General features: G+C 38.2%; 2 protein-coding genes across 2 annotated transcripts in view; both read left to right on the top strand.

The window, feature by feature from the left end:
- LOC121943750 (large neutral amino acids transporter small subunit 4-like) overlaps positions 1-6,408 on the top strand; it is a 34,926-nt gene extending 28,518 nt beyond the window's left edge. The window contains exons 9-14 of the mRNA XM_042487356.1: positions 735-878; positions 1,390-1,516; positions 1,624-1,756; positions 2,091-2,164; positions 3,459-3,582; positions 3,713-6,408. Coding sequence (XP_042343290.1) covers positions 735-878; positions 1,390-1,516; positions 1,624-1,756; positions 2,091-2,164; positions 3,459-3,582; positions 3,713-3,874 — 764 coding nt within the window. The 3' untranslated portion in view covers positions 3,875-6,408. The remainder of the gene's footprint in view (positions 1-734; positions 879-1,389; positions 1,517-1,623; positions 1,757-2,090; positions 2,165-3,458; positions 3,583-3,712) is intronic.
- Positions 6,409-9,784: 3,376 nt separating this feature from the next.
- LOC121943689 (phosphatidylinositol transfer protein alpha isoform-like) lies at positions 9,785-26,998 on the top strand. The gene is made up of 12 exons (XM_042487275.1): positions 9,785-9,922; positions 13,739-13,769; positions 20,126-20,271; positions 20,727-20,818; positions 21,053-21,060; positions 22,168-22,242; positions 23,347-23,430; positions 23,575-23,652; positions 23,742-23,852; positions 24,990-25,112; positions 26,429-26,474; positions 26,561-26,998. The coding sequence occupies exons 1-11, from the start codon at positions 9,906-9,908 to the stop codon at positions 26,468-26,470; spliced, it is 807 nt and encodes a 268-aa protein (XP_042343209.1). The 5' UTR covers positions 9,785-9,905; the 3' UTR covers positions 26,471-26,474; positions 26,561-26,998.
- The last annotated feature ends 420 nt before the right edge of the window (positions 26,999-27,418 follow it).

The following is a 27,418-nucleotide window of genomic DNA, read 5'->3' on the forward strand; positions in this document are numbered from 1 at the left end:
TCATATGACAGAAACTCTTGTGTAAAAACAGGCAGGTTTGGGTTTGTAGTCAGGGGCGTAGCACCAAATTCTGGACCCTATGCATAAGTGGTCGTTGTGGGCCCCCTGCCCTTGCTGTCTTAATTCTTGTTTCTCTCGTGCACCATTTTTTAAAAGTCAGTTAATTCCCTTTTCTTTCTTTAGTTATTGGAACCCTGATTTCCCATTTTTTTGAGAAAAAGCATTATAGTGTAGTTGGTTATCCCCTGCCTTACAAACTTTACAGATCTACAGTTTTGGCTTGAAAAAGTTCCTGATTAACAACATTTTGCAAAATATTCAGTGTTGTTAAATAAGACCACAATTTGTACTGATAGTTTTCTTTCAGAGATATATATTCTGCCATGGCATTTTTTAGAAACACTCATGATCCCCAGAGGATGAATCCTAATGACTTTGGTGATTCCCTGAACGATCCTCTAGTGCCACCAACAGGTCCACATTTGTTTTTTGAGCAAAATCTCAACAACTATTGGACTGATTAACATGAAATTTTGTACAGACATTCATGATCCCCAGAGGTTGGATCCTAATGATTTTGGTGATTCCCGGACTTTTCCTCCAGTGTCACCATTGACATTTGTCATTTAAGAGAGCCAAAAGTGACATAGGCAGTAACTGGTATTTGATAAGAAGCCAGATGTGTTAGCAGACTGATGTGAGGACTGTAATGTCCTCTCTCATGTCCCCTGCAGCTCAGTCCTTCATGAAGAGTATCTTCAGTCCCATCTTCTTGCTGAGCCTCATCACCATGTGTGTGACGCAGCTGCGCCTCATCTTCTACATGGGAGCCATGAACACCATCCTGGAGTCGCTGACGGATGGAGACCTCAGCACAGGTGTGTGTCTCTGCTCGTGGATTAAACTATGTGCAAACACAGACGATGTTCTGGGAGTACTTGTATTTATCTTCCACGTCTGACCACAGACGTTTAAGTGTGTCGCAGTGGATGTGTTTCTCAAGACTGTTTGTATGTTTGCTTTTTGCTCTGACACCTAACAATCGTCTCTCAGCTGCTCTCTGCTCAGTGAAACGGCCTTGTTGCTCGTTGTTAACGCAGCTCTGTCTTTCCTTTTGCGTTTGTCTCTCTTTCCTGTCATGCTGGCTTCTTGCTGCTGTTGCAGTGGAGAGGATGCAAGTGGGTAAGAGATGTCAGGCTTAACCTACAAAGATCTAACCACCTACACTCTTCAGCCGTTCTCCTCAGCTGTCTATCCACTCTGTGTTTGCTTGTTCTTATGTGCACTACCGTCTAAACCCTTAGTGCATTTCATTTCATGTTCAAAGCCCCCAACATAAAGCATAAAAACACAATAATAACCCTACCTATACTGTTGTCTGTCTCTCAGTGAGTGTTTACACGTCCATCTTTGGGGTGCTCCAGCTTTTGTGTCTGGTCACCTCCCCTGTGATCGGCTACGTCATGGACTGGAGGCTCAAAGACTGCGAGGATGAGAATGAAAAATGTGCCAAGAGGTGAGAACGCACTTGTAAACACAGGCAGAAGGAAAGAAAAGAAAATGCATAAAATGGAAAAAGTTTTTTCTTTTAAAAAAACACTCTATTTAATTGTTTTCTATTAGGGAGCCCGGTCAGCCCCGTCGCCCCGACAAACAGATCCAGAAGATCGTCAACGCCACCAGAGCCTTCATCTTCACCAACCTGCTCCTGGTTGGTTTTGGAGTCACCTGCATCGTCCCGAACCTGCCACTTCAGGTACACAAACACACACAGGACAGATGTTATTCCTGTTAAGCTTTTTTAGGAATGCACACGTGATGCCGAAGCCCAGAGTCTTAACACTGCAGAGAGAGCAAGAGATGGAGAGATGTACACAATGTTCAAACAGGAGAGACTCACATGGCAATGCAGCTCCTGACATCACGCAGCGCTTCAGTGACACCTGCAGGACAAAAGAGTCACTGCATGTTATTTACTCATCCTGAATGCCATTTATCAAAGATGAAAGCCATTTCTTAAAGAGAAAAGGCCAGATGTGAACTGAGTACTTAATTTAATTTTGTTTTTTCATTTTTCTTCTCTTCTTCAGATTCTGTCATTTATCCTGCACACTATTGTCAGAGGCTTCATCCACTCTGCAGTCGGAGGCCTCTATGCTGCTGTGTAAGTGTCAATATGTTCAAAAGATACATACAATATGCCATTTATGACATACACAACATAGCCAATAGTATATGGACACACAAATACTACTAATAATAAACTTTATTCATATAGCACTTTTCAGTGCTATATGAATAAAGTGTCACAGTGGAAAAAAATGGAAAAAACACTGAAATTATGTTAAAAAGTTAAAAAGGTGCAACACAGTAGAAAGAATAAAATAAGTGAAAAAAAAACAATAAAATAAATCAAATTAAGGGAATTCTTTCTATTTAAATGTATTTTAGTGACTTACATATAAGAGTGAGTTTGGGTCACAAACCCTGTGTAAGCACATTCATGAAAATGTTATTTAATTGTTAATTAAAAGAGGATAAGGAGCTCGTCAGTCTGCTCTCCCCAGGGAGGGCTCTAGAGAGTGGGGGGCCTTAACGGTAAAGACCCGCTCAGCCCTCCGAGCCTGGCTGCATGGAGTTATTCCCATTCAGCCACGAGAGCTTTAGTGAGGTCCAACACTGATGTTGGGTGATCAGGTTTGACTCACAGTCTGCGCGCCAGTTTATCCCAAAGGGTGTTAGACGGTGTTGAGGTCAGAGCTCTGTGCAGGCCGCCTCTTCCACACCAAACTGGTGAAGTTTATTTATGGACCCCACTTTGTGTATATGTTATATGACAATACAGTGATAAAATTGATTTATATCAATCATCAAAATCATATATTACAACAGGAGAAATGTAATCCATATATTCTATTGATCAATTCTTGCATACAAACATGCATGTTGCATGTGTATTACCTATGCACATACTGTATATAAATATACACATGCAAACAGCAACACGTTCCTGCCTGATGATCTCAGAGAGATCTGATAAAAGGCAAACTTTTGCCAAATGACTGCACTGAATTTTCTGGATAGAAAACACAGCTAAAAATTAAAGAAATGGTAATTCACAAGCTTGTCTCTTGTAAGTCATTTGATTAAAAGAGAGGAAAGTGTCTCCTCTAAACTGTTGCCTCAAAGTTGGAAGCACATTATTTCTTAAATAATGTGATCCAGCATTAAAATTTCAGCCCTGGATCAAGCCATGAAAAACAGCCTTCACTAAAAGTTTGTCAATAGGAAAGTCCACAATAGAAGTGTCCACATACTTTGGGCCATATGATCACCAGTGCATGTGTGTGTTTGTAGTTTTCATTGAATTGAGTTTTAATTGAACCATATGAATCCCATAGATGATGTTGATGTACAGCTGAATTTACCATCCGGAACATGTTGTTTGTCCCTTGCAGGTACCCGTCCTCTCAGTTTGGCAGTCTGACAGGCATGCAGTCTCTGATCAGCGCTCTGTTCGCTCTGCTGCAGCAGCCTCTCTTCATGGCCATGGTGGGGCCCCTGGATGGAGACCCTCTCTGGGTAAGATGTCATGAAAATATGTGCAGTAGCATAAATGAATAAAAAAGCAAGTACTGTGGGGAATATTGAGAAATTTGAACTTTTTAGTCAAAATGCCGTTATGTCGGTCTGACCTTTACGTCATCCTCAGGTGAACGTGGGCCTGTTGGTGCTGAGCATGCTGGGATTCTGCCTCCCCCTCTACCTGCTGTGCCACAGCCGCCACCTCCAGCGCCTCAGAGACGAGCGCGACGAGGATCCCAAGATCTACGTCAAGATCAACGACGACAGCAAGCCCGAGGCTTACGTTTAGACCGATGAAAGACCGGAGATGATCTTTAAAAAAAGCAGAGAGGACGGAGAGACATAAAAAGAGGAGGACAGAGAAGAAGAGAGGGGAGGGGAGATAATGGAGGTCACTTGCCTGTGTGACACCTCTCTCAGTTCTTCTAAAATCAGACGATTCACAATATAAAACTGAACACCACTGACACTGTCTCACCCCCTCTGATGCTATACACTGTGAGACACACACACACACACACACACACACACACACACACACACACGCCTGAGAGCTCCCACTCCCTCGACTGCATCTCTGAAATGGGAGAAAGAAGCTATGATGGACTTTTGACGTCTCCCAGTGTGACTCCTCTGTGCATCTTTTCTTATCTGTCACTGACTGGTCGACTGGTTAAACCTCTGCCAGTCAAACATAAAAAATTTTTAAAAAACACAGAAGAAGAAGATGCCAGCCAGCGAAAAGCCACAGTGAGGAGATTTCATCCGAATGCCGTTCAACCAGTAAACTTTCACCTCTCTCAGACAGCACAAGCCAGAGTTTCATGGGGCTGCTCGGTGTGTGTCATGACGACTTAAATGTCCTTTGTGAGACAGAAACACACACTCAAGTGGCACCCTCGATCATGGTTTCCTCGTGCTCGAGGGCATTTAGTGAATCCACAGACAGCAGTATTGGTAGCAGTTCAGATCGAAAACACAGTATGACGGTTTTTTTAATCATGACGCACTGATAGTCCAGACTGCAGCATCTGTGTGTGTGTGTTACATAACGCAGTGTTTCTGGGGTTAGATAAACGACACTGCATGATGCCAGAGACAGTGCTGGCCCTTTATTACTGTTTCATTCAGTCACTAGTGCAGGAAGACACCCTCAACATGCCATATCGGTCAGTTTTATTTTGTTTTTTAGCTCATGAATTTCTTTTGTGTTTGAAATATGTAACCGTTTTTATCAGATGTATTTACTTGCAATATGAACGCAGATGTTAAATCTTTGCTCCCTATTCATCATCTGACAATGTGGAGGAGAAAATGTGTTGCAGACGGGACAAAGATAATAGATGCGGTGTGTGTTTTTAAAGGTCGGAGCAGTGTCGATCCACTCGTGACACACACACGAGTTTGATTCGTTGTAGCAATAAGTGCTTCTGTGAGGTGCTGGGCAACACAATCACACAGACAGGCAAATTTGTATATTTTATGAACTGTTTTAAAAAAAGGTGCTAGTCCAATCATAGTTTTTTTGCATTTTGCTTTAAGGGGCAATTGAGGTCTTTTTACCACAAAGCAACAAATTGCCGTCAAATTGCTCACAAGAGCTGTTTTCTTTATTCGATGACACAGTGGATTCCAAAGAATCAGTCAGGCTGGCGTTTCAAATGACTACTTCGCTCTTGGTTTCTTATCGGTTTGTGGTTATTCTGCACCGTAACGAAACGTGCAGCGGCAGCAGCAGCTCTGGGAAACTTGAATTCACCTCTTACAGACATAAAGGGAGATTTGTTGGCTGATAAATACACTCGCCCTTCCATCTTCTGAGAAAAGTGGAGTGCAATGAGACTCAACAACAGACAATAAAGAGTCTTTGAAAAGTCCAGAAGAGAAGCGCAGAGTGTGCAGAGAATAATACAGGGAGATAATAATTTGCTGTTAGATTCAACCTGAATGCCATACAGAGAATCTCTGATATTTCCTGCCTGGCAGTAACTCACAGAGGCACTTCCAAAGACAGCCATGACCCTCACAGTGCCTCTTTATGTGTCCAGAAGATGGGAGGAGTGGATTCAGGCAGGATGTGGCGCACCCAGTCCCTCTCTCCCTCCATCTGTCTTACCATCTTTCATCCACCCGTCCGTCTGCAAACTTGAAATGTTTACAGCTGACAGGTGACTGAGCTGAGAGACGAGCCTCTGCTGCCATCAGTGAGAAACGAATGGCACACGATGCACTTTAGACCCCTTAGAAATGGACCTCAGTCATGTAGTTCTGACGCCCGCACTGTATCGTACGTGCAGTGCATGGTCGCTTACCAGTGGTGCATGATGCAAAGAATGTATACCTAGAGCTTCAAATTTATAATCTAGAACATGGGAACGGAGAGATGCTGTTATTTTTCTATATTCACAGATAAAAACTATTGTTTCACATGTTCATTTATATGGCCTTGATGTGCACGGACAGTGTGGCAGAGCCTTGTCTCTCAGCTCAGGAACATAAGCGTGGACGTACCAGTCGCATATTAGGCGTGTTCATCCCTATTAGTTAAACCGCATGAGTTTTAGCGAGAGAATTGCACGGAGTAAAATTGGTGATAATTTAACAGTGTTTAGTTAGGTGACAATTGTGAAGAAACTTTTGTTAAGTGAAAAAAAACAACCATTTCATTTGTAATTTAAATGCTTGCATAGAAAAATACATTCACAAATGTACGTGCCATTAAAAGCACACTTTTGGTCATAGATCCTCATCAGACATTAAAGTCCATAATCACAACTTTGAATTTGCAATAAACCTACGCGGATAGTATGCAGGGATTCATTACATTCTTGTACATTTCTTAATAATTGATCTGTTTTACATTTCTTTATGCAAACATTTACATTGTTGTATCTTTAAAGTGCAAAACTCGTGTAACAAGAAGAGATCTCAGTCCACTCATCTATTATTCACCAGTTATCCAACTCTGGATTGTGGTGGCGGCGATAAGATTCCCTAGACGTCTTTTTAAGAATTTTGTCAATCTTTATTTGTACATTAAAGCCCACACACAGACATTGATTGTTTTTGCACTATATTCCTTGAAAAGTGGGGGAAATTCACATATACTCAAATGCACAGTGCTGTGTTCCACCTCTTCTTTCAAAATACCAGTTTTGTTCTTGGGAGATACTACAGTGTGATTGTGTGCATTTAGATTTGTACATTTCTGTGATAGTAATTGACATTTATTTTTTCATTTCCGTGATAGAAATGCACATTTCTTTGTTCATTTGTACGATGGAAATGTACAAATGTAAATTTAGTTGAGATACTACAATGTGATTATGTGCATTTACATTTGTACACATCTATGATAGTAATGTACATTTCCATGATAGAAATGCATATTTCTTTGTACATTTCCATGATAGAAATGTACATTTCTTTTTACATTGCTATGATGGAAATGTACAAATGTAAATTTATCTGAGCTATTACAATGAGATTGTGTGCATTTTACATTTGTACATTTCTGTGATAGTGATGTACATTTCTTTGTATATTTTTATAATACAAATGTACATTTCTTTGTACATTTCTATGATGGGAATGTACATTTCTTTGTACATTTCTATGATGGGAATGTACATTTCTTTGTGCATTTTTATGATATTAATGTACATTTCTTTGCACATTTCTATGATAGTTATGTGCATTTCTTTGTACATTTCTATGATGGGAATGTACATTTCTTTGTGCAGTTTTTATGATAGAAATTTACATTTCTATGTTGTTTTCACTTCATGGAAGCTTGTTCACATTTTCCGTTCTTATAAAACACACGTAAATAATTGAAATCCACAGAGTGTCTCTCGTCGCGCTGATGTGTCCTGTAACTGACACTCTGTGGCTTTACATGCTGTAAAGACGACAGGCAGGTACAGATATACTCTGATGCATTACTTTACTCCAGTGCAATGAATGTGGAATGATGGACATTGATTTTTTTTATCCGCCTGGTAACCCATCCTGAACTCACTCCACCGCTCAGTGTGTGAGTGGTGATGAGTTACCAGGCGAACTCTTCATTTTCTCAAAACTAATCAGCACTTTCCTTCACTGTCGTACCTTAAACAAAGGTGCCATCACCTTCCTGGTCACCGGACCCCAGCTTCCTAGGACAGGAATTCTGCAGTAGTTTGGTTATTGATTAACTGTGTATTCTCTGAAGATGAATCCTAGTGTCAACTTATGCTTGCGGGTGTTTTTATCGTTGTGTATGATGGGGATTTCAGTTGGACGCCTTGTTTCCTTCCCCTGGCATGTACCTTTTGTATTGTTTTCTACCTACCATGTTCCAATTTAGTTTTATTGTCTTTTATTAAGCTTTTTTTTTCTGATGTTTACGAGAATGTGTATTTTCATGGTCTTATATTGTATATTTGGTTTCCTTTTGTCTTGTACCACAGTGTGTCATTGACATTTCCACTCACGTTTTAACTGAAAAAAAAGAAAAAAATACAGATCAATATATGAAGCAAAATAAACACAATCATTTGTATGGAGGTGTCTCTTATTTCAGATGACTGCTGTGCACGTGTTTGTGATGTTTTGTGCAAAACGACAGTACTTTTTCAGAACAGCAGGGGTCAGACTTTCACTGATACTCACTGTTGCTGATAGTAATGGTATTTGTGGCCAATAGGAAAAAAAAGTATCTGCTCGACACTTACACATGAGACCACTTTGAGGCAAACCAGTTTGGGCAACAACAACCACACAGAGTTTCCCAGCAGTCTTTAAATCACAGAGGAACATCCTGTATGGACATAAGCAGTCTGAACAGGTTGGACCAGAGTTGACGGTTTCTCCCTGTACTGGTTCCACATACAAACACACTGTTCAGGAGGTGACTCCACCCTCTGAGAAGACAAGGCGACAAGGAGGACAAACTGATGCTCACTGAGCTGTGAGGCGAGCATTCAGTGGTTAAGAAAAATGTGGGAAACCTTCAGTTTGATGTCTCATGCTATAACATTAGAGGCTCATACGGATCTTTGTGTGATCATGTCAGCCTGAAATTATGGTAAATCCACTCTGCAAATAAAAGCTGTTGTGCACAACAGGGAAATGTCAATAATAAGGGTAAATGTTTGTTAAGATTACCAAGAAAACCATCTAAAACTTGAAATGCTTCCCTGTGTGTTGCTTGAAGAGCTTGTTGCGGATCTCTTGCTTTATTTCTATAAAGAAAATAGGTTGCTAACTAAAATTGTTTTGATACTTTGGACCTTTAAACACATAGAGAACCCCCTCCTCTCTCTGGTGACAAGCTCAGCTGGTAAGCTAAATGAGACATTCATGCATCTTTTTTAAATGGGTTGATCCATATTTCATTTGAGTTATTAATTCATTAAATTTGTTGTTATGCCCCTATTGTTTTAAGCTACTCATTACCAAAATGAGAAAAATCAACATGCAACATGGCTTTCCTTGCAAGTTCTGGAACAAGCAATTTTTATTCATTTATTTTTTGCACATGTAAAGTGCATTTGTAACAACAATGCAATAACACATCTGTGACTTACTGCTAAAATGTAAAGATCCCAAGATGTAAAACAGTATTTGTCCCCCTTTACCTGACTTTCACCCCCTTAGTTGTAGAAAGGGCATAACAGCAGATTTATGGCCTTGATTTTAACCCTTTGAACCCTGAGAAAGTTGGCTTGATTTCTCTTTTAAAAAGAAAACATGAAAAGAGGGCAATGAGAAACTTAAGAAAAATTACCCCAAAATATAGCACAAAATTAGTAAAAAAAAAAAAAAAGTACCAGAAAATAAACTAATAATTACCAGAAAAAGAGGAAAGTTTGAAAAACAAAGGAAATCACATTTAAAAAGTGTTTAGGAAAATCATGGTGAATGGACATTTTCTTTTAGCTTAAAAAAAACTTTTCGTAATCTACAAATTATTGCAATTTCTTACACTTTTAGCCAACTTTCTCCATGCCTTTAAATGATTTCTAAAGAAATGCTTAGGGTTCAAATATTGGCTTGTAGGGTTATCGTCATGCACCTGAAGTCATAATTATACTCTAAAGTTCACACTGCTGAGACTTGCATGATCTCCCAGCTGCACTTGAACGTCACAGCCATACCTGAAACTAAAGGTGGGTGTCTCCTCCTCTCTGGACGCCGCGCCCCTTCGCTCTCACACGGCATCTTTCAGGAAGACAGCCCGGAATAAAAAGCCTACAGCGGCGCATGAGCGACTTCTGTTAGACCCAGAGAGGATTTTCCAGGTTTCCTGCCGCTGTTTAAACGGAGGCACAGTCAACATGCTGATAAAAGAGTTGTGAGTATCTAAACTTTATGAAAGTAGCCGTGTGTGTGTCGCTAAACGTCAGCGTTGTGTGTGTGTGTGTGTGTGTGTGGTGGCCTCCCTGTGGCTCAGCACCTTTTCGCTCTAAGTCCACCGTGAATAACTCAGAACTCCATAGAAAACTCTGGCACTTTTTGTTGTTAGGAAAAAGTAAATATGCGCTCGGTGCAGTGCTTTGTGAATAAGAGTACTTTCGGCTAATATGTTGAGGTAACGTGTATATTTGAAACAGTGGTGTAACTTAACTCCGTTTAGCGTTTAGGTTTGGTTTACAGTGCTCGCTGCCGACCGAGGTTAACTAACTTTCTGGCATAAGCCTACACTGTAATTAGGTGGGAAGAGGGAGGCTATGGGTGCGGCGAAACAATTTTCACAGTTGAATTTCCACGACTCAAATACATTCTTTGGGGTACTGATTTATGCCGAAGTTTAAAGTTCATTTCAAACATTCAGACAATACACGAATTCATATTTTACTGAGCACATGCGTGAATTTATCAGGAACAACATCTTAAATTGGCAAATGTTTGCACGCGGTTTGGTTTTTATTTTTTTCGCTTGGCAAATAGAGGGGTTTACGAGTTACGAGTCAGTTTTATTTACATAGCCAAATGTCCCCAAATCACAAATTTGCCTCGAAGGGCTTGGTTGAAGTGATTGCATGAACAAATTACCCTTTTTTACCTCTACATTCATGTAACTCCTGAGCCAGGCGGTTTTATGACAGTAATGTCATATGCTCATCAGCGCTGGAACCACATCCAGTAGCTGGCTGTCATCTGACCGTGGTGCAAAGTGCATTAAAGGTTAGCCATGTTCAATTATTATGCTAAGCAGGTTGAAAAAAAAGCCTACTGCTTAAAAAAAAAAGATATATTGACCATGGCCAACATTTGTAAATAAGGGTAGACCAGTATTGGTTTCTCAGGGCAGATACGATACAGATTCTTAGTAGTCAGTGAGACCAATAACCAATATTTTGAACCTATATGCATTTACAATAAAAAATGTAAATCTTTCTGTCAAAATTTAGAATTTGGACTCCAATACAAAGATATGTTTAAATGCCTTTAGCAAACATTCAACGTCATATATACAGCAAGTTCCTAGCAACTTTTTTTTTAATAAAGTCAAGTGAATTTTTATAAAAAATATATAATTAAAAATAGCTCCCTTATGTATTACAAAGAAAAAGTTCCTCCCTTACTGACACTTTCTTTGCACTCTTAAATTAATTAAGTATGTCATTAAAATAAAATAAAGATACAGATAAAAGGCAAAATGCCAAATATCGGTCCCAATAATCGGTCATGCCGATAATCTGTCGACCCCTATTTGTAAACGTTGCAGTGTTTCTGTTTGTGCACTCAAACGTATATGTTTTTCATCACAGCAGCCATCGAGTCGATGTCTGGAAGGCTCCTCTTTCACTCTGATCTGTTCTTATGAAATATTCAGGCCCGGCTAGATCGGCAACAGGTGTCAATTAATTTGCTATTGTAACAGGGCACACTAGAGGAGGATACATGAAGAATACACACACACACACACACACACACGGTTTCTACCAAAACTTCCAGGGTTATTTGTTCTCTCTCAGTCTTGAATGCAGCTTTATAATTTCCTCTTCTCTATGATAACGGGACTCAATTGGAGAACTAAATGTCGCGCTACTTCCCAGGTTAACTATGAATCAGTCAGTCCAAATACATTTTTCAAAGCAGTGCTCCGAATACAATCCATACAGGTGCTGTTGTTATTGTGCAGGGTGGGAAAATACTGCAGCCTTGGGAAAAAGGAACAACATATATTATGATGTTTGCTGTTTTTATGGCTGCATCTCCGTTTTAACTGCCACATCTATAAATTGCCTGTGACCGTCTCCTCTATAGGTCATCTGACTGACCCCTCATTCTCATTTTTACAGTTGCAGATAAAGACTGTGGTTATGTCAGATTTCTTGTTTATGTTGAAATCAAATCCACACCCTCTAAATTGAGGCCCCAGTTTGCCTGCAGCTCTGATTGGTTAAAGGAGCACTCCTCCGATTTTACATGAAGTTGGCTTCACTCGTCATGTGAAAACAGCTCTGGAGTGAACTTTACAAAGGTGCTATTTAGGAGGCAGGGAAGGTCTAAAGCTGCATTCATGTGATGCAGGAAGGTCATAGTTTCCGAGGTTGTTGTGTTTATGTGCTTTGAGGTCGTAAAGTGGGAACAACATGGAAGTTACGAAGAAGATTGGGTGCATTTTAATGCTGAGAGCTTTAAAACAAGAGGTTGATAGCTGTTTCCAGTTTTATTTTTTTTTATATATTATTTTATTCAGTCATTCTAAATGGACAGCAGTTAACATTAATACTTAACATTTGATCAAAATTGATAATTAATCTATGAATTTAAAAAAAAATTGACTTTTGCCCTTTTAATTTCTGCATTTATGACGTCAATTCAGCAACTTGTGTTATAAAATAACATTATTATTGTTCGTATACCCGCCTGGCATGTTTGATAGTTAAAAGTTTGCTTGCTTGCGACAGCTAATAGATGCATAATACTAAAATGTGAAACTACTAAAAGAAATGATAGCTTCTAGGAACAAAATAACAAAAACGTCAAAAATTTGGCAACTCAGGTATCAATGAAATTTCCCAATTTCCCATTCATAATTAGACCTCTGGAGGGCCGTTCATGTTCTCGTAACTCAGTATTTTCGAGGAGCACGTGAATGCAGCATAAAAATTGACACTGTTGAGTTGTATTATGGGAAGTGTAGGATCTAGCTGACCCTCGCTAAAAGTAAGGATAGCTGGCATCTGCTGCTTAAATTTTGACCTTTTTTTTCCTCTAAATCTGTCTCTTGTGAGGCCCCCGCTTTGTATGCAGCATATATCACAATGAAAGAAAAATAACTGAGTGGCATTACTTCAGAAGTTCCACTCGTAAACTTTGAAGCTTTTATGTGTCTGAAAAAAGGCGGTGGCTAATAAGTGTCTAAATTAGACCACGTGACGTCATCACGCTGAGCCACGCCGAACACGGCTTCACAGCGTCGTTGTGGTGGGACGTTAAATCATGCAATCGTGGTAGTTTGTTTATAGCCTAACGTTAGCTTTTTACTTCTGGTGTTTGCATTTAGGTCTTAAAAATCCTAAAAGTGGTGTTCATTTGTGAAGATTATGCTGAATAAAACATGTACGTATCATAAATGTTTGTTTGGCACAGAGCTTATTTTCGACTGTAATCCAAAATCTAATGGATTAGGCTGCTGAAGCTTACTTTGCGGCAGCCTACAGAAAAATGTCATCCCTGGCGCACTGTGTTAGTTAAACCTTTAGGATAAATAGGGGTATTTACTGACATTACTTTATGTGGTCGAACAAAATGTGAAAGTCTCCAGCTTTTGTTAACTACAGACCTTTTTTCAGTTATCTGGTGCTGATATTCTTTTATCTTTGGACAGCTGAGCGTACTTTACAAAATAAAAGTGGTGTCAATCTTCTCATCCAGCTCTCAGCAATAAAGTAAATCTTCACAAAATGTCCAACTACTCCTTTATACTGCATGTTCAGAAGCAATTTAGAAATAAACTTAATGCAGATTCATTTTGACTCCTGACTCTTTTGGCTGTTTTTTGTAAGCTTAAACAAAAATGTTGATGGCCAATTATAACTTATCCTCATCTACTTCTTGCACGTCAGTGATAAAATTGTACTCGTTGTACTTGTTTTATTGTTGATTGCGGTATCTGTGCCTGAATAACTTCATGTTTTTTTTCTGTCTCTTTTAGCCGAATTGTTCTGCCCGTTTCAGTGGAGGAGGTAAGCACTAAATAACTTTTATTTTATCAAATATATGTAAATGTCCCAGTTTTAACCAGATGGCTACTATCAATTTGTAGTCCCTTTGTCTGTTTGGTTCTCTCATTGATTCAGGAGGTCCGACAGTTATAACCCAAATTAACTGCAAAGATCATGTATTGTGATCACAGTTAGTTTGTTTTTTTTAATGTTAAATAAAAAAAGGAAGGTAGAAGGTAGATTTATTAGTGTTTTTTTAAACTAAGTTTAAAAAACTAAACTTAATTTGTCCTTGATCCTGCTACGTCTTTGGAGTTGAAGGATGAGTTGATTAAAATCAGCAGCAACTATGAAAAATTCCATCTGGTTGTTTTGTTGGACATTTTGCTGCTGCTGCCATCATTCAATTGTATTGTGTCCACATGGCTCCCAACAAGGTCCGCCCATCCAGTGCAACAGCTTGATCCGGGATGTTAGGGGTTAACCATGTATCTGTGAAGATGTGTGCAGAGCAGTCTCTGATTCGTTGCTGAGTGAGCCTCAATCGCATCTCATCCACTTAATTCTCCTGCGACAGGACATTAGCCAAACGAAGGCTTGGTTAAGGAACAGCACTCGGTGCAAGTTGGGTCAGCCTCACCCTGATGCCGGCTCTCCTCCCTCTCTTTGTCTGGCCCTTTCGGTTTCGTTTCTCCCCTCTGATCTGACTGGCTGCTCTGCGTGTGCCATTTGTTCGGGATCCTTTTGCGATCTGCTGCATTCAGTCCAAACCCTACACAACTTTCCCCGATGTTGATAAGTGCTTCTCTATCATCGAAAAGTCGAGCTTCAGCAGAAGGAACCATGGTGTCGAAAAAATAGAAAAATATAGCAAAAAAGTAGCAAGGATTTGAGAAGCTACAGGCTGCTGCATCTACATGCGCTGTTGTCGTTCTCTCACTGGGGACAGAGGAAGGTGGAGGAGTGTTCGTTTTGATTTATAGACATTATACATTTAAAGGAAGCTTCAGCATACTGTTGAACAATTCAACATTGGTTTTTATTTTTCTGCCGACTTTGTGTTTAAAAAATGTAGTTCTCCCAAGCGTGTTATGCAATTAACTGCACATTTCACAATGATTTGTTATGACTTCCTCCTAAATAATGAGTATCCTTGCAGTGATTTTTTTTGTCATTTTTAGTACCAGTTCTCATTTTTCTCTCAGTGACAATAAAGATCAGACAGTTTTTCATCGCTGAAATGCTGCTGCTGAGCATATTTTAGTTATCGACACATTTGATCTCGCTGCCTGCAGAGATAATACATCACCGCCTGCAGAGATGATACAATAGCATAACAGAGCCGATGAGATTTTACACATACTCCACTAAGTGGCTGCCACTCGGCACACTATGTGCCCTGACGTGTGTTGTCGCTGCAGTTAGCCGCTCTCGGGACTGTCACGTCAGGCTGCCTTCAGACGCCCTTGCAGCTGAAACACTTAGCTATCAGGTCCAGAATTTATTTAGCTGTGTTTAATCTGCCGTACCATTGGTCGTCACGTTATCAAGAGAGCAGGTTCAGCCTCTTTTCCTTCCTCCTTTATTAGATTTGTGCTGTAAGATAAAACCATCAGGGTTTTTATTTTTAACTCTTTGAAACCTGGAGCAACGTCACTCTTACTGTGTTGCCTCAGACACCTTTAACAAACATTTAAACTTTTGAATCTTGAGCCTATTGGTGTGATTTCTTTCAAAACCATGGCAATGAGCAACTTTGTGATAAATGTTTCACAAATCGCAAGACATAACTGGATTGAAAAATGTCTAGGGAAAAACAAAGAAAAGAGTAAGGGAAAAACTATATTTATTATTATTATAATAACATATTTAATATTAAGTTGCAGAATTATTGTAATTTTGGCAACATGTCAATGACCTAATTTGTAATAAATGTTTCAGTAATTGCAAGACAAAGGTAGAGTTTGAAAATTATTTTTAAAATACAAGGGAAGAACTATGTTTGTAATTATTCTTATAACATATTTGAAATCATAGGACATAATTATTATAATTGTGCCAAGGCAATATGGCAACATTATGAGCAACTTTGTAATAAATGTGTTTTACAAATTGCAAGACATTGGTCGATTTTGAAAATTATTTTTCAAAAGCAAGCAAAAAATGTCTAGGGGAAAAAAAGAAATGAGCTAAGGAAGAACTATATGTTTAGTTATTATAATAACATTTAAAATTAAGTGACAGATTTATCATAATTTTGGCAATGGCAATTTGGCAACATGGCAGTGAGCAACTTTGTCATAAATGTTTCACAAATTGCAAGACATAAGTAGATTTTGAAAGTTATTTTTTAAAAAACCTTGGGAAAATATCTATGGAAAGAAAGTTTAAAAAAAAATAGTTGTAATTATAATGACATATTTGAAATTATATCACAGAATTGTTAATTTTTTAAGCATTTTTCCAGGCTATGTGGTTCTTTGTTGTTTTTTACATTTTTTTTGTACTTTTTACTTTTTTTTTTTACTGATTTTTTTTGGTTTTTTTTTTGGTTGGTTGATTTGTTCTTTCATTGCTCATTGCCTTGTTCCCATTTTTTTCGAAAGAAATTAAGCCAATTTGCTCAGGTTTCAAAGGGTTAACCTTCCTCGCTGTACTTGTATGTGAGCCCCTTCTTGTCTTTCTCAAACTATTGGCTCATTCCACGTCTTAATCCAAAGGTTCCATGCAACACTGTGCTCTTTGTTTTTGCGTTGCCTAACACAAAGCAGAAGCCAGCGTTTCACTAAGCTGCGTAACCACCGTTTGCTGTACGACCGGCTTTTCCTCTGATCCCTTTCAGTGTGAAGCATTAGCTGGATTCTTGTGTTCGTTGAGTAACTGTGTGGCACAGTTATAACCGCTAGAGCCGGATCAAATCGGAATAGGAGGGAGCTGTGTGGTCTGTGAAATTAATCTGCATGTCCTGTCATATGTGTAACTATTACGTAACTCCCAATGGACATTTCTTGACTGCTCTCTCACATTTTCTAGACAGAATAAGTCAATTGACATAAAGTTGTGGGACTCAAACAAAAAGGATTTTAAAAGAGGTCCAGACTGGGTTTCTGCAGCTTAAGACAAAGCAGATTTAAGACTTTGAATACTTTTTTAATTCCATGTGGAGTTAAGTAAGACTAATTTCTTGATAACCAAAATTGAAAAGGGACAATTTTATTTCAATAGACACATGTTTTTGTAACATCAAACATGACTTTTTTGTTGAGAAAAAAAAACCCAAAACAAACAAACAACTTTTTTGTGGTGGAACTCATAAAAGTCAATGAACATATTATCATTTTAAGTGAATTAATTAAATTATTTAACAAAAAATAATGATAATTATTAATTATTTTGAGATTTTACGGTGCAAAATCAGAAAAAAAACAATTCAATAAAATCCTACCTCCTATATCTGAGCATTTTAAGACTTTTTTAAAAAAAAAATATAAAAATAGCAATTAAGGTCTTATTTTTAGATGAATGAATTCAGTGCCTTTTATTAAAGACCCGCGGGAACCCTTGGCCCAGATAGTCTGACTTTGAGTCATTACTATGGATCAAACGCCAAAATAAATCTCACATCCCATTAATGAAACTCAATAGCACTGGCAAGGTCCCACATCTTTCCCACTCCCACTAAGATTTTTACCCAGTGACTGTTCTTATTATAAAACAATAAAAAGTTCTTTCACGGTCCGCACCTTGTTTTTGTCAGTTAATCATAACATGAGCAGCAGGTTCACCTTTTCTCTGACAAACTTGACAGACGGAGCACTTTGCCTCGACATGTTTGGTCCAGCACTGATGACCACCTCCCGTCAGGTTCAGCCAGATTTTGTTTTGCAGCCAAATTTTGTGTTTCCAACTCTGAGCTGCTTATAAAGGCCTGCGTTACGTCTGACTGTCCTTGACAGTGAGGAGACGCACTGGATAAACACGACGGGTCACATTCCTAAGTCCCTGCTCTTGGCTCGGCTGAGCATCCACAGCTACCAAAAACAGGTTACTAACATGTCGCAGCACTTTGTCGCCGGGAAGAAAAGGGCTTGGCTTTATTCGGCTACAGTATTTTTATCCAACTAAACTGTGGATGGCAGCAGATGTGTCATTGCTGGTCTCACCAACTGTCATCCAAATTTATAAACAAATTATCATCCTGTAGATGAATCAGAGATTACACCTGTTTCTCCAGCAGACGCCTCAGAGGACCAAAATACAAAGTGAATTGGCTCTTCGTGTCACTGACCGTGAGTGACTGTCACGTCACTGATAGTGTGTAAAAAAAACTTTTTTTATGCCTCCATACATCCCATTTTAAAAAATCCAGCGGTGGAAGAAGTATACAGTTCCTTTACTTAAGAAAAAGTACTAGTAAAATTCTCTGTGACATGCATTGTAATGTTAAGTAAGTTTAATCAGGAAGATCGCTCTGCAGTATCAAAAGTAAAAGTATACAATGCAGAAAACATTGAAAAAATTTAATTTGTTAAAAAAATGCCCCAAAAATTACATAAATGTTCAGCAATATAGTCAACAATTAATTTTTTCTAACTGGTTAGGCCACTAATTACAATTAAATATTATAAAACTAAATAATTTAAGCTGTACTTGTATAAATTGGTAATTTCATGTTTGACAAAACATATTATTTTATAAACTCTATGTTTTTGTTTAAAATAGATCTTAAAGCAACTATTTGCTTTCTGATAAATGTAGTGAAGTTAAATGTACACTATTTCCCGCTGAAATGTAGTGCAGTAAAAGTATAAAATACACAAGTAAAGTAAAAGTACCTCAAATTTGTGTTTGAGTACAGCACTCGAGTAAATGTGCTTTGTTACATTCCACCACTGCATGAACAATATCCCAAGAACGCCTTGAGGGAATTTCTTCTTTCAAATTTGGCACAAACGTCCACTTGGACTTAAGGATGAACTGAGTGCAATGTAGTGGTCATAGGTCAAGGTCACCGTGACCTCACAAAAATGTTTTCACTGACATGAATGTAATTGGTGCAACTTGAGTTGACATTTAAAATTTGGAATATATCAAAACTTCAACACAGACTTTGTTCCCAGCAACTTTTTTTATAAAGTCCAATGAAAATTTAAATGAAAAAAATAAATAAATAAAAACAGCTCCCAGAGGTTTTACAAAGTAAAAGTGTCTCCCATGCTGACGCTTTCTTTGCACTTTTTATTTCATTAATTTTATCGGCAATCATTAAAATAAAACGCAGATACAGATAATTGGCGAAATGCCTGATATCGGCCCCGATAAACGTTTATTGTTTCAGCATTGTGTGACATATCCTCAGGGCAGCTTCAGAAAGACTTACTGAGTGTGAAGTTGGAGTGGGAGGGACTGGCCAGGCTGACAGCGCCAGTTATGTGGAGTCACTGTTTCCAGTGTCGCAGCATTTCTGCCTGAGTCAGGAAGGGTTTGAACTATGGTGGACGGATGAGGAAGAAGATGAGGAAGTGAAGGGAAAAGGTTAAGAAAAGGCTTACTCAGCTTGTTTTCTGGTGCTGAAGTATGTGTCTGGGATACCTAAAGGAAAATGGTTAACTCGAGGCCACTTCCATGAATGGTTAACTGAGACCACGTGGGACTGACTCTCAACAGGGGTCTTTGAAACTGTCTTTCCTTTCTGTTGTGCCTCTATTATTGGAGTGTTTTATTTATTTTGCCAGTTATATATTAGTGTAACAACACGTCTGCACTTTTTCAGGAATACATAAACGCTGTAGTAATCCATTAAACACAGAAACGATTAAGAGCGAAATCATTCAATCATTTTAACATCCTAGAAATGTGCTAAAATCCCATAAACGTACTAAAATCCTTAAAATGTTCTAAAATCCTAGAAACATCCTAACATCCTAGAAATGTGCTAAAATCCTAGAAACGTGCTAAAATCCTAGAAATCTCTAAAAACCCTGTAAATATCCTAAAATTCCTAAAATCCTGGAAATGTTTTAAATTTTTAGAAATGTCTAAAAAGCCTATATATGTGCTAAAGTTCTATAAACGTCCTAAAATCCTAGAAATCTCTAAAAATCCTATAAATATCATAAAATACTGGGAACGTGTTAAAATCCTGGAAATGTTTTAAAATCCTAGAAATGTCCTAAAATCCTATAAAAGTCCTAAAATCCTAGAACTGACCTAGAGTTCAGCTGAAATGAGGAATGAACGGATTGTTTCAGAGAGCGACTCAGTTCAGTTCGTTCGCCTAAAAGCTTACCGACACATTATTCAGGATGAGAAAATGCACTGATTTTGTTATTGTTTAAACGTATCTGTAACCGCGCTCGCCTCTTTTGTCCCCTCAGTACCAGGTGGGTCAGCTGTACGCAGTAGCAGAGGCCAGTAAAGGTGAGACGGGTGGAGGAGAAGGTGTGGAGGTGTTGGAAAATAGGCCCTATGACGAGAACGGAGAGAAGGGGCAGTACACCCACAAGATCTACCACCTGAAAAGGTAGGCAGCTCAGCACTGGTTCATGCACACTGCTATGGACCCCGTACATCATATTTTTGGACTCTGAGCAAAAACAAAAGCAAAAAAAGCAATAACAAAGCCACAAAGGTCAGCACTGTAAAATAGATGCTTATCTGTCAACAGACAATATTTTGCACAAATGTAATCACTCTGGGGGCTAAGTCAGTGCTCCCACTGATTCAATTAATACAAAGGGATTTCGGTACAAAAAATGTGGTGGTTTAAATGGTGTGAGTTGGCCCTCAACAGGATGTCATGATGCACGGGGGAGGGGGGCACGCTGTACTTGCACACTTGCTGGATCGTAAGCTATTCCAGGACAGGAAACGGACGCTATGAAAACAAAATTGTACTTAATGTCTCCTGTATTTCTGCAAGTCTCTGTGTGTGTTTTGTGATTGTGACTGCATCGATGCATGTGTGTTTCTCTGCAGTAAAGTACCAGGTATAATCAGTAAGATTGCCCCAGAAGGTGCACTGGAGGTGCACGAGAAGGCCTGGAATGCATATCCTTACTGTAAAACAGGTGAGTCTCACCTCATACATGTGGGGGGACAATGAAAAACACTGTTTACATGTTAGCAGCCTGCTCTCAGTGTCGTCTGGTCTCATTGTGCAGTGAAGAGCGACTCCAGCGGTTTGTTTACAGTGCACAGTCACAGTGTGTGTTGTGGAGTTTGGAGCTTGATGGATATAATCTGTTTATTATCTAAAATCTCTCCTCTCTTTCCATCTCACTCCACCTTTTCTTCGGATGCAGTCCTTACAGTAAGTATTTTTTAATTTCAACTTGTTACTGTAAATATGGGCTCATGGAGACATTATGTTTTTTGTGTTGGTCTGCCGGCTGGCTGGAATATTTTTGTGAACGTGATATCTCAATACGCCTCGAGGGAGTGTTTTCAAATTTGACACAGACATTCATTTGGACTCAGTGATGAGCTGATCAGATTTTGGTGGTCAAAGATCAAAGCCACTGTGACCTCATCTGTCTTGTTCTTGTGAATACAAGAATCAATACCTCAAGGGAATGAGGGAACTCCCTCAAATTTGGCACAAACGTGTTAGTACCTCCAAGTGTCCCCTAGGTTAATGTTCATTTTTGTTTTCTTTTTGCCTCTTTTGTTTTCATAGGTATCCTCGTACTTTAACTTTTTTAAAAAATAATTGTTTTCAAAGCACAAATGGAAATTGATCTGTTTTTGTAACTGTATTGCTCTGTCATCAAATCATTGCAAAAAAACAGTTGGCCGAAATGTTTAGGTAGACTCAAGGATGAGCTGATTTTCAGTGCTCACAGGTCACAGTGACCCAACACTCATCTCATTTTCGTGAACGCAATATCTGAAGATGGCATTGAGGGAGTTTCCTCAAATTTGGCACAAACATCCACTTAGACTCAAAAATTAACTGATGAGAATCTGGTGATTGAAGGTCAAAGTTTAAGGTCATGGTGACCTCATAAAACATGCTGGCCATAACTTAGGAACCTGTGTGATGTGTGTGAAGCGTCCGTGTTTTCACAGACATGGATATAAACTATTAGTGCAACTTGACTGGTGCAAAAAGGCATACGAGCGTGTGGAGGTATATGTAGTTATGACTATAGTAGTATGAGTAGAGTTACAACTACGTTCAGTAGAGGATTGCTCAACTTACCATGATGAAAGATGAGCCGGTAATTATGTTACACAAAAGAGACACTGATGAGCTTGACTTTACACAGTAGCTTTTATGTGTGTGTGTGTGCGTGTGTGTGTGTGTGTGTGTGTGTGTGTGTGTGTGTGTGCGTGTGCGTGTGCGTGTGTGCGTGTGTGTGTGTGCAATGATATGACTGTCGACTGACCCTATCATGCATCTCTCTCACACTTACAGAATAAGTACATGGGAGACAAGTTCAAGATTGTAATCGAGACGTGGCATAAGCCTGATATGGGGGATCAGGAGAACGTAAGTCACGTTATCTGTTAATAACTTTTCAAATATTTTCTGAAACTGTCACTGTATTCACACAGAACTAAATGAGGCAGATAATCTGTGAAAAAAATCATGTTCCTCTGCATACTCTATTGCCTTGCAGCGCTTATTATGGCCTGTAAAGCAGCTGTGAGTCATGTTGATCTTGACTCCTTAACTGCGGTCAGACGGTCAAACTCGGCAGCGCTGATCAAATATTAATCAAGATTTTGTTACTGCTTTGCCTGTTTCTCACCTCAAATGTTTTCAGAAGCATATTTTAGTGTACTGTTTAGTTGTAAAATGAGAAAGCTGGTCCGGCTGGTGTGAGGTACTTTAGTTCATGGTGTCCAACATCGCTGCTGGGTCACGTATTTTCTCATTTTACAGCTAAACAGTACACTAAAATAGGTTTTTGAAAATATTCATATTTGATCAGTGCTGCCTATTTTGACAGTTTGACTTCAGTTTATGAGCTGTGATTGACAGTCGAAGCAGTACGCAGAGTTGATAGGAACTTTTTTTTTTAAACAGACTATCCATCTCATGCACTTCTTTTGGACTATAGACAGTTTCAGCAACATTTGACACAAAGTTGTTTTCTCAAAAGTCACCAACTGTAGCTTTAAAGGATGATAATTAACTGTCCTGATTACTTCTGTGGATACAGAACGGTGAAACTCGTCTTTTACCTGATCTGGAAGTCATTGCAGGTTTCATTGCTGTGTATTCATTAACATTTTAAAAAATAGAATATAAATAGAAATAAAATCACCATAGTAGCTGCTGATTTTAATTCAATTCCAAAGATGTAGTAGGATCAAGGAGGAATTGTAATTTAATTTTTTTTAACTTTGTCATTAAAAAAAAAAGGACTAATAAATCTACCTTGTACCTTGTATAAGCACGGGTTGGACCATTATATTTAACTCTATTTCTTTTTATGTTACAGTTGTGACGTGAAATGACAACAGAAATAAACAAGTTTGCCAAATTTGTATATCCCTGCAATTCACAACAGTAGCCGGTTATCTTTGGGTTTCCTGCCTTTATTGAGTAACTGACCTCACGTGATGGTTTGATTTTGCCTGGCTGCAGGTGCACGGACTGGACGGGAGCCAGTGGAAAAACGTGGAAGTAGTTGACATTGATATTGGTGACAGAAGTTGCATAAATACAAAGGTAAGGACAAACATTCTGCATGTTTAAGAAGAAACAAGCCCAGGTTTGGGTCTGTTTGCTTGGAATTGGTTTAAGTCACAATACTAAACATTCAATTTCTCCATGTTTGTAACACTGAATATCTTTGTTGCGTTTATTCTTTAGGACTACAACCCAGATCTCGATCCGGCCACCTTTAAGTCAAAGAAGACGGGTAGAGGGCCTTTGGGACCAGGCTGGAAGGTACTGCACCTCCTGTCGCTCTCACAAATGATTTAAATTCAAAGACCTGGAGAGTTTTTTATGTGAACTGTGTATCTTTGTGTTCGCAGAAAGAACTCGCCAACAACCCCGACTGTCCACACATGTGTGCTTATAAACTAGTCAGTGTTGAATTTAAGAAGTGGGGACTGCAGACCGCTGTGGAATCACACATTCAAAGAGTATGAAATCGTTTCTTTATTTCTGTTGTTTGAGTCAATGAAAAAATTTACCAGCCAGATTTATTTTTTACCTGCCAAAAAAAAGGCTGTTTTCTATTGAATCTGTAATTTTTGGTGATAGCATGTCAATAAATATTAATAATCAGTATTATAATAGTGTGCAGTAATGACTGGAATATTATATGCAGAAATGTGAATTAAAGCATTTCAAGAGTAAAAGTAACATTAAATAAATTCTGTGGTATCCGTCTTATGTGCAAAAATAATTATTATTAAAATAATAGTTTTTCATCAGCAGTGCTGTTACTTTTATTGGGTCTATAGACGCAGCTGTTGGCTACATTACATCCGTGAAAAGTCCGAATATAGCCTTGAGCTTGTGGCGATAGCGTGTGCTGTTGAGGAAAGGATCGTTGTTTTCGTAGTGTGAGACAGTTTTGTCTGGACTATTACTGACAGGGGGGTGAAAAAGGAAGGTAAAGATAACGATTAATCCTAGTTTATGTTTACTTCTTTATCTAGGTGTTAAGTTTATTTTAAATTTAGTTGTTTTTACTTAGTTTTGAAGTTTGCATCTAGCAGAATACAGATATATTACACAGTTAACTTGGTTTACTGATGCTGTAAACCATAGAAAGATTGATTTAATTAAGCTTGTCATTTTTAAGTTGCAACAACTTCACAAAGTCAAGTAAATATAACTAAAATAACTTATAGTTATATTTACAATTTTTTTTTCAAGGCAGTCAGTTTACTAGTTCTTTTTCCAAGTAAAATCAACTTATTTTCTGTGTACAGTCATTATGACATTTTGAATTCTTGTGATACAATATTTTTTTTCCACCAGCCAGGGTGTCAGGTGGTCTTGATAATTTACCTGCCAAAGATTAAATTTACTCGCATTTGGTGAGTGGCGTGTGTTAATTTTGCACCCTGCGGTATTTTTTTTCTTTATGGCCAGCATATGAATTTTTTGCAGAGAAGAAAAATTAAATTCACATTAAACTGAAATGCTGTAAAATATTAGAGATATTATTGGATTTCAGATGACATTTGGGATTTTTCCATTTCTCCTCATAACTTTTGTCTAATCTCTCCTCCCCCCGCTGTCTTCTGTGTCCTTACGCTGTCCTTCAGATTGAGAAGCGCATTTTCACCCACTTCCACAGACAGCTGTTCTGCTGGATCGATAAATGGATCGATCTGTCGATGGATGACATAAGACACATGGAGGACAAGACGAAAGAGGAGCTGGATGAGGTGACTGATCACAGCATACTGTTCATTGTACGCAGTGTTGCCAGATTGGAAATATTCAACTATCATACCAGAGGCTCAAAATTTTAGTATTTTGAGAAAAAAAAATCGTACGCCAGTTATGTAAAACAGGAATGAATAGGTTAAATAACTTTTTTAATAAACAAGTATTTAAATGACTTTTTATGGTGCAATTTTGGAGTTATTGAGCGTACGTCATACAGAGAGCAAAAATTATTGTGCAAATTCGATAATTGTGGCACATCTATATTTAATAATATTTCAGTTTTGGCAAGAAACTTCTCTTGTGATAAATTTTGTTACACTGTTCAGTTTTTTTTGATAATGTGTAATCTGCTGCTTTATATTAAGAGGTATTTCTAATATTCTGCCCTCCACATGTATGTATATTGGGAGTACAAAATATCAGAAACATCCCGTACACCAACTGTGGCCTTAAATATACAAAACAAAAAGAACCTGAACATTACAAGCACCGCAAAACTACTACAGTAGAAGATTGTTTAAATAAACCGAGGTGGGTTTTTTGGGACGAGGGGTGCACGATAATATCAGCACATCATCGTAATCAGCCAATATTGGCTTAATAAATGAAATATTTTGAATCGGCCAACGTGCTGATTTCTCCTGATATTTCAAACCCATATTTTGTTTTTAATTGACAAAGTGAATGTTAACAAAATATCAAGCCTAAGCTGAAGTATTTGTTTTATTTTGCACATTGAATGAATATTACCTACATTAAAAAGCAATTTAGTTAATGTCTCCATCTGCTGGTTGGCCATTGCAATCAGAGTGATATGATATTTCCACTACAGAAGAGACTTTATGATCTCTAAAATTATGTGTATTATATGTTATCTATCTATCTATCTATCTATCTATATATATATCTATCTATCTATATTATTTTTTTAAGGACACACTTTCCTTGTTATTACGTGTCATTTTATCTTATTACCTCACACACACACACACACACACACACACATATATATTTATATATATAGTTTTTTAAAAAATGACATGTTCTAACAAGTGTCTCCTTAAAATGGAATAATCTGTGATGTTGTAATAATTTTCATAACTTGAAAAACAGTTTGCATAAATGTGAAAAATACCTTGTTAAAACAAGATTTTTGCTATTATAATGAGAAAAAAAAATGTATTTTTTGTTAGTTTGGCCACTGTCTCAATTCTCCTCGCTGTTTTGCTCCTGGCAGCAGTGCTGCTGGTGAATAAAAGAAATCAGGTATTTTTGTTCACTTCTCAGTAACTCGTGTCTTTCCATGTCATAGATGAGGAGCAGTGATCCAGTTAAAGGCATGGGGACTGACTAACTCAGTGAGTATTAATCTACTGTTTTGGTGAAATTAAGCATTTTAAAATTTGGAATAATCATTTTGAGCGTGCTCTGTTTTCCTCTGCAGATCACGCTCGGAGACAGGAGGACTTGACTTCATTCAGGAGGCTCGGAGTCCTCCGCTCGGACACTGGACCTGGAACAGCTTGATAGGCATAATTTTGAATACCACACTATAGATCCTAATAAGATTTGCTCTTAATAAGAGCACATTATTGTAAAGCAATTGTGTGTATTTATCTACTACATGTGAATACAACCACAGCAGCTTTTAGTTTTTTTGTTGTTAAGGGATAAGTTTATCAGTTTGGGAATCTGTTCTGAGGATGAAGCATTTTTGCTTATGCCTGTTTAGTTATCTTAAATTTTAAGACATTAGGGAAAATGCTATGGGTTTTTTTTCTTAGAGGAAATATTTCAGATTACTGTTATCCTTTTTAATTGCAGTTATTTGTCTCTTGATTTTGTATATTCCATTTCTCAGTGATTTATAGTTATTTTGTCTCCTGTCTATAATGCTATAAATGAACAAAATAAAATAGGCTCCAGTGGTTTTGAGAAAATTTAGTTTTGTTTTCTTGTCCCACAGTGTGCAGTTTTTGCGCAGTTCTCAAAGCATTTGATTTGTCATGATATGGCGGCTGGGGGCAGCATATGGGGGGGGCAAAAATACAGCATATGATTTACGTAAAAACTATTACTTTGAAAAGACTCCAGTGGAAACCTGATAACACCTGCTGTTTGCCAGATGATTGTTTTTTTCCTCATACAAAGATGCCAGCTGCTGTTTTGCAATTATAGCTTTGGTTTAGGTTTTGAGTGTTGGTGATGTTAAATTGTATAAAGAACTTGAACTCTGAGCAGATTTCAAAATGATTTAGCAGGTCTGTTTTGAGTTGAATAATTTGTAAGTCTTGTCCTGTGT

Source organism: Plectropomus leopardus, chromosome 5, assembly GCF_008729295.1.
Source record: "Plectropomus leopardus isolate mb chromosome 5, YSFRI_Pleo_2.0, whole genome shotgun sequence".
Classification (NCBI taxonomy): domain Eukaryota; kingdom Metazoa; phylum Chordata; class Actinopteri; order Perciformes; family Serranidae; genus Plectropomus; species Plectropomus leopardus.